Raw genomic sequence first — 8,301 nt, forward strand, 5'->3', positions numbered from 1 at the left:
GATCTGTCTTATGAGGATACTGTGATTATTGTACCCATTGTACAGATAAGAAAATTGAGAATTACAATGCTTAATCTTACAGTGACATAGCTACTAAGTGTCAAAAGTAGGACTTTTGATGGCTGATTTGAATCACTGGCTTGCGATTTGAATGCTGGTAATTTTAGGCTTCCATTATTAATTCTCTTCCTCTTTACTCTTCTCTGTGTAATTCCTTTCATCCCTATGGTTTCTAGAACTCTCTTTAGCTGGTGACTTCCAGTTTCTGTATTTTTAATTTCTACTTCTTTTTATATTCCATAATTCTACTCTCACCCATTCATAACTGGAAATTCCATAGGATGGCTGACCCAAGGTATACAAATCCTAATGTGTTCATTTCTCCTTTTTTAAAAAAAATTTTCCATTTATTTGAGAGAGAGAGAAAGACAGAGGAAGGACGAGAGAGATTAGCGAGAGAGAGAGAGAGAGAGAGAGAGAGAGAGTAGCATCAACTCATTGTTCCAGTTAGTTGCTCCATTTAGTTGTGCGCTCATTGTTTCTAGTACGAGCCCTGACCAAGGATTGAACCGCAACTTCAGCGCACTAGGATGATTCCTTATCCACTGAGCCACCTCACTAGGGCATAGTTTTTCTTTAAAATCGTTCCGCAATCTTTATTTACTTTCTCAGGAAACTACCGAAATTATGATTAAAAAGTAGTAACCTGGAATCAGTCTTTACTCCTTTTTCTGTTCCATTATCACCTGCCTCCAGTGGATGCCCAGCTGATTCAATGACCCTCTGTACTCTTTCTTTAACTCATTTATATTCTCAATCATTCATATTTATTCATTATCTATCTATCTATCATGTATCTGCTTCAGGCCTGAGAATTATCTGCCTGGGAATTTCTCACCTGGGTTCAGTGCAGGAGGCACCAAAGATTCTGCCTCAGCATTTCTTCTCATCAGTGTATCCTCCACCCTGCAATCATGCTAGTATTTATAAACAAAAAATCCAATTAACACTTTCTTGCTTGTAGCCCCACGTAGATGTCCTATGTATAGCACAGAGTCCAAGTTTCTTAGCAAGTGGCTTAGTATCTCACAGTCTAACCTCCCTGCCTCTCTGATTATATGACTTATTTTGCTTTCCAAACAAACAATAATCTATAGACACAGCAAACTTTGTTTCCAGTCGTGGTCAAGCTCTTTTATGCCTCTTTGCCTCTGTGCATGCTGTTCCCTGCCTCCGGAATCACCTTTCCTCGTTACTGAAGGAAGTCCCATTCAGTCAAGGGGTTGCCCTGCTGTCAGAGTGCACTCCCTTCCCGGCACCCAGCTCCCTGGGGTGCTCCCTTTGTGTCCCTGAAGAACATTGTGCATGTGTGTAGCAGCTTTCTCTGGATCCGGTAATGATTGATTTAGACAGTGATGGGATTCAAATAATTTAACGACTGGTTCTCTACATTGACCGTTTTAGGTATAACAGATGATATACCAAACAGTAGTTTATTATTTCATGCATTTAATACTTAAGAACAATAAAAGAGGTCCACAAAACTAGATTATTATAAGAAAGAATTTTAATATATTAATGAAAAATATTAAATAATACCTGACAAGAAACAGTAAAACTATTAATTAAGATATTCCATATTGCTTCTTGAGTGGCATCCTCACTTGCAGTTTCTTTCACTGTGGATGGAATGAACATTGCTAAGGGCACTTAGAATATGCTGTTGCACAGATGAACATCTGGATTTAGATCTCTGGCTCTCCCTCATAGCTCACTAATTGAGGATCCCAGAGTTGGCATAAATTGGACTTTTATCAAATGACATGTGAGCACACTGGGAATTGGGAAATTGTATTGGTTTTGTATTGTCGCTGTAACAAATTCCTACTAACTTAATAGTTTAAGCAGTGAAAACTTATTATCTTACAGCCTAGAGGTCAGAAGTCTGAAATTAGTCTAAAGGGTGTCAGGGGTTGAAATGTGAATCCTTTCCTTTCCCTGAGTCTTTGCTACCTCATCTTTGAACAGAGGATAATAATGTTCACCTGTCACCTGTCAGGTTGTGTGTGTGTGTGTGAAAAGAAAAATGGGAACGCCTGTAGCACAGCATTTATTAGTTGGCCTTCAGCAAGATCGCTCTTTTTTTCCTCTTCTCACAGTGCAGTAGTTGTCAAAAGTACCTCCTAGACCTGTGCTGACCAATTTTGCAGCCACTAGCCCCCTGCAGTGTGGCTAATCCAAATTTAGATATGCTGCATGTATTGAATAAATAATAATTTGGAAGACATTATAAAGATTATAAAGTACCTCAGTATTTTTATAGATACCATGCTGAATTGATAATATTTGTGTTCCGCTGAGTTAAATAGAGTACATTATAACATTAATGTAACCTTTTTCTATTTACATTTTTTGGTGTGGCTACCAAATATTTAAAATGACGTGTGTGGATTACATTATATTTTATTAAGCAGCATTGTTCTGCCAGGTATTAATTCCCATTATCTGCTACTCTGGAACAAACAGTTTTAGTTCTCTACCACTCTGTAATAAAGCACCCTAAAACTTGGTCACCTAAAACCACAACTACCTCTATTTTTAGAAATTACTAGAATTGGCAGGTCGCAGAAGTTTCCTCAACTTCTCTCACTTAGGGGGTCTTCTGTTTGCAGTCAGATGGATACCGGGTGTCTCAGGCTTGAGACTACCAGAGTTCCTTCTGGGTGTCCTCTCCTCCCCCAGAACTCCTCTGCTGGCCTCTCTCTACTAAGGAACCCTGGACTCCTTAAATGGCAGCTCAGGGTACCTGGTCCTTACTAACACCTGGCTTAGAAGTCGCAGTACACTATTCCCTTGGCATTCTGTGCATGCAGTAGACTGTGAAGCATGTGAAACCATAGGAGAGAGCAGGAGGAGTTCGTGTGTGCACGAGTATGTACACATGTGTGTGCGCCTGTGCATGAGGCACACGTGTGTGTGTGCCTGTGCCTGCATGTGTGAGTCTGTGGCCTGGTGCTCAGGATGCAGGTGCTGGAGCCAACCTGCGTGGCGTGGGTCCCAGCTCTGCCACTCCTCCAGCTGTGTGACCTAAGGGGATAAGATGTACAGTGGGGCACGATGAATTCACATGGTTCATGTGAACATTAAGTTAACATCGATCAAGCGTTTACACAGCATATGGACGGCACACGGCAGGTGCGCGGCTGTGTATTTTATTTCTGCAGAGCCATTTGTGGTTTAGCTTTGTACCTCAGTAATCCCGTCTCTCTCTCCCTCTGCTCTTACCTCTGCCTCTACCTCTCTGTCTCTCTCCAGGGAAGTGAAAAAAAGAACGAAGAAGGATGACAGCAAATCCATTATCAATCTGACTGAAGGCAGTTCCAAACAGTCAACCCGTAAGAAGAGTTGCTGCAAGCGTTAAACCCATAACCATGGCCTTGGCTTGTGAAGTGTTCATTTCCGGAGGACAGAAGCTATGGGACTTGATTCTTATGTAGTGTGGTGCAGCCGGCGGACACTGCCCCCTGGAGAGTGATCAGCTGGAAGTCTGAACTGTGTTCTTAGGTCTCTCCGGAGCCTCGGCTCCTCTTTGCTACGTTCCCATGAACAGTTTGGGTCCCCTGGTTAAATATGCCTGTAGTGTCCTTACAGAGGCTTGAACAATAATGTGTAAATGCTTTTAAGTGCTAAGGAAATCACATGCTCAGATCAAAGCTGTAGAAGAAACTCACGGACATCATTAGGTTCATGTGGCCACTGACATAATCCATGACAACATTTCTTTCAAATATTCTGTTAGCATCCTACTGCACTTTGCTGTTAACTAGGCCTGTGCTCTCAGACATGTCTGTTCCCTCATCTGTAAACCAAGGCAGCGTGGCCTTGCTGGCCTCACCTCTCCCCATTATTATTATTCTTTTTAATCAGTGGGAAACAGCGTGAGATGGTCCACACTTAAGAACTCTGGTTATTTGTACTATTAAAATATCAAATTATTGACTTTTCAATACCTGACCTTGTTGTGGGTCAGCAAACCCTGGTTTCTGTTTTATTTTGTTTCCAGCAGTGTGAACCAATTAAGTTACTCCCAACCAGAGATCTGAACTTACCTTGGTCCACATAGGTCCAGGCCTCAAGTAGTTCACTGAAAAAACTTACATCATCGCTGTTATATGTAAGTTAAAAATATTCCTTTTTGTTTCATTAATATAATTCATTGTAACCTTTTCTCTCCTTTTTATAATTTTTATGATCAAACCTTAAATTTTCCAAGCTTCATTTATATTTTAATGAAAATTGACCAAGTACATTTCACACATGGATTATGAGTAGCCACGGCATCCTTTAGTTTTCTTTTGGGGTTTTTATCTGTATTTTTCTGAAGTGTGAAGCATGGAGGCAGACAGACAGACTCCCACATTTGATTTCATGAAGGTATTCTCAAATTTAAAGTTTATTTTTATTAAGAACAAAAAATTCAGTCATGTACTGTTTAAGGACTGGGATGTGCTCTGAGAAATGCTTTGTTAGGTGATTTCGTCGCTGTACAGACATCGTGGAATGCACCTCACTCACCCAGATGGACTAACCTACCACCCACTCAGTATGGAATAGCCTATTGCTCCGGGACTACAAGCCTGTACTGCATGTTGCATGTTACTGTGCTGAACACGCTAGGCAGCTGAAGCACATTGGTAAGTATTTGTGTATCTAAACACATCTAAAGCGAGAAGGTACAGAAAGTATACAGTATAAAAGATAAGGTGTGTGTGCCCCTGCGCCTGCCTTGGGAGACCAGACCGGGTCGAGGAGGGTTGTTCAGGGAGGGGCTGTCTGAGGAAGAAGACCCGTCAGGAGGAGAGGGAGGGAGGAAGGCAGAGAGGGAGGACAGGGAAGGGGAGAGAAAGGGAGGGGAGAGATCTAAAGAGACCCAGAGAGATAAAGCTTGAGAAGAGAAATAATAAAAGGGAGGGGAGAAAAAGAGAGAGACAGGCTGGGGGTGGGGGCTGGACTGCTAGATTGGGAGGGAGGAGAGAAGAAAAGGGAGGGAAGTTCGGTTTTTGCACAGCAGTGTGCCTGTGTGCAGGGTCAGGTGGCAGCGTGCTGAGCCTCCCCCTCTCGTCACTAAATTCAGCGTTCAAGTAGGTCCAGTATTTCTTTCAACCTTGCAAATAAACTTTTGGTCTGTTCTTATGTTTGGCACAACACTATATTTCATGTTTTTAACTTACACTTAATTTGATACATTTGCATAATTCTATGCAAGTAAGTTCATCTTATCTGAATTTTGCCTTTGAGAGCTTTTAAAATCACAATTATACTATGCTCCTTTTTATGTATCCTGACATTGGATAATGTTTTAATTTCATCATAGAAAAGAATGTTGGATAAAGAAACATTTTTTACTGTTAACTTTTAGTCTCATGCATTTTCATAATTTTTCCCACTTGCTGCTCTGTATGACATGTGCGACATTTGATTACTTAATACCAAATGTGATTTGCATAAATGTAAGGCACACAGCCCTCTTGCTGAAGGTAAAATTGAGGTTAAATATAAAGATTTATTTTCATATTTGTACAGTAATCAGCTTCTGAGTGATTGTGTTTTTGCAGGCTTTTATTGTATATGTGTATAAGAAATTTTAAATGTATATATTAAGTAGTCCTCTGAGTATTGAATAATTGTTTTATGATTTTGATTTATATGGCTTCCATTTTCATAGTATCAGCCATATTTCATTTATACTGTTTATTTCTCTTCAAACCATTAATAATTGTATCATAAAGTATAATTTTTATAGTCATTCAAATGTCTAAGGAACCACAAATATTTTCTGCATTGTAAGTTAAATAAAGCAGGCTTCCTTTAGCCTTTGGGGTGTTTCCTTCAATGGTGCTGCAGGAATCCCAGAAGTAATTCTAATTCTAGGAGGTGCCTACCTGAAACTGTGCTCTAAAACTCTTGTCTTGTTGGCCTGTGCAGCTGGCCGGTGGGAGAAGAGAATGAACACAGGGTGGGGGCTAGGGCACACCCAGGCCATCCTGGTCAGTGGGCAGCAGGTCAACCAGTTTGGGGAGTGATGGCCAGGAGTCTCAGGCTTTAGTAGAAAAATTTCAGGATGTGCTCTGGTCTTCCTCATGGCCCCAGGGGTTTGTCTCTTTCTCTGACATCCATCTTCATCCGTCTGTACCCCCATACTGCCTAGCTAGCTCCTGCTCATTTAGCTGAACATCTCTTCCTTCAGAGATTTTCACCCTCTGATCCCCCAAACGAGGACGAGGCTGCCTGCTCTCAGTTGGGTAGCACCCTTGATAAGTGGTCGGTCTCCTATTGCCCTTATGCTTATTTAACTAGACACAGTGCCCCAAACCCATAGCCCTGCTGTCTGCAGCTCCTCCCATCTGCTGTACATAGTGCTTGAACGGGTAATCAGAAATATAATTGTTTGAATATGGCAGGATTTCAAAGAGTTTCTATGTGCGCAGGTGCGCGTGCACACACACACACACACACACACACACACACACACTCACATATCCAGGCAGTATCAATAAGAGGCAGCCATATTTGGGTGGCCATGGTTCTGAGATCTGCAGCCAAGCTGCCTGAGGTAGAAATGAGATTTTTGGACCTGCCAGTGGGGTAACTATTAAAAGAGGCTTAACCTCCTGTCTATCCCAGGTTCCTGGTTGGTAAAATAGGGATGACAGCAGTATCTTTCTCATGGGGTGGTTTTGAGTTAAATTAAATGAATTAACATCCATAAAGTTTTTGGAATAATACTTGGCACTTTGATGACCCTCCGTTAAACAAAAGGCCTGAAGCACTGTTGCTGCACGGGCCTTGTTCAGGACCCTGGAAACTGCTGTCAGTCAATAACAGAATTCCGAAATCTAACAGATAATTTGGGACATGGAGCATTGTAGAGCAGTGGTCCTCAACCCCTGGGCTGCAGACCGGTACCAGTCCATGGGCCATTTAGTACCAGTCCGCAGAGAAAGAATAAATAACTTACATTATTTCCGTTTTATTTATATTTAAGTCTGAACTATGTTTTATTTTTAAAAAATGACCAGATACCCTGTGTTACATCCGCCTAGGACTTACTCTTGACGCTGGTCTCGATCACAAGATACATTTATCCATCCCACCCTAAAGGCCGGTCCATGAAAATATTTTCTGACATTAAACCTGTCCGTGGCCCCAAAAAGGTTGGGGACCACTGTTGTAGAGAATTCACTTTGACAGAAGTTCATTGACTACGACCCACATATCTTGATATTTTGGTGGACACAAATTTGGGGTATCATGGAAGATAGAATGTTGTATAGGATGCATTAAAAGAGAAGGAAGTCATTGAAAGGAAAATTAGGGCCTGAAAGTTAGAATAGACAGTTATGAATGGAATCCTTGTAGATGTAGGATCTCCATTTATTAAGGGCAGATTGGATCAAGAGTTTGACTAGGTAAAGAAAATACCAGAACTCTGGAATGTTGGTGGTGGGGTCACGGGGTTCTCCAATTAAGCAGAAGCTACCTTCATGTTTATACTATGACAAGTAGGCTATTGAGAAGGATCCCCAGGGGATATGTCCAAAAGTCCACAAGATGGAAATGAATCCCCAGGAAAGCATATGGTTTTGCAAACTTTAAAATAAGAATAACATCTTTTCTTTCCAGATCTAGACATTATGTTTTTAGAGCTAACAATGTAAAAGAGGCGAAAGTACTTTAACTTGAAATTACAAGGTAAGATAAATTTTCAAATGCAAAATTCTGGCAATAATTACCCAGTTTACTTTCTCTGTATCAGGTTCATTTGTGAATTTGTAGTTCTTAACTGTCCATAGAATGGGAATTTGGTGGTTAAGCCCTTGAACTGGTGTGCTCTCAGGCTGGCAGTTTATAGCTGTATTTGACATAAGCTCTTGTAGAAGTCCTCACTGTTCTCCTCAGGGTCTTGGCTTCCTGAGAGATTATCCCTCCTGGTTTTCTGGCACATCTTTCCAAAGCTGTGAGTGGGTAGCACTCGAGAGCTGGGAAGGATCCCTTCAAGGAAGCACTTAGTGAGTAGGTCCAGTGTGAATTTAGGGGTGAAATGAATGTTCTCTAATTTACCACAGAACTTCTCTTGATCAGTCATTTCAGTACAGATATTATATATCTTAGATTAAATCCTCCAACTTCTTAACATGATCTCTAAGGGCCTCTGTGATGTGGCTCCTGTTAGCTCACTAATTCAGTCACGTTTCTCAAGCCTGACTGTGTCCTGGGTGTGATTCTAGACGCTGGGGATAC

The 8,301-nt window shown here is 41.3% G+C and overlaps 1 protein-coding gene across 1 annotated transcript in view; it reads left to right on the forward strand.

Moving 5' to 3' along the window:
- The window catches only part of LOC136394580 (ras and EF-hand domain-containing protein-like), a 31,224-nt gene extending 25,368 nt beyond the window's left edge, over positions 1-5,856 (forward strand). The window contains exon 5 of the mRNA XM_066367928.1: positions 3,316-5,856. Within this exon, the coding sequence (XP_066224025.1) occupies positions 3,316-3,421 (106 nt within the window). The 3' untranslated portion in view covers positions 3,422-5,856. The remainder of the gene's footprint in view (positions 1-3,315) is intronic.
- Positions 5,857-8,301: the final 2,445 nt, after the last annotated feature.

This window comes from Saccopteryx leptura, chromosome 2 (assembly GCF_036850995.1).
Source record: "Saccopteryx leptura isolate mSacLep1 chromosome 2, mSacLep1_pri_phased_curated, whole genome shotgun sequence".
NCBI lineage: Eukaryota > Metazoa > Chordata > Mammalia > Chiroptera > Emballonuridae > Saccopteryx > Saccopteryx leptura.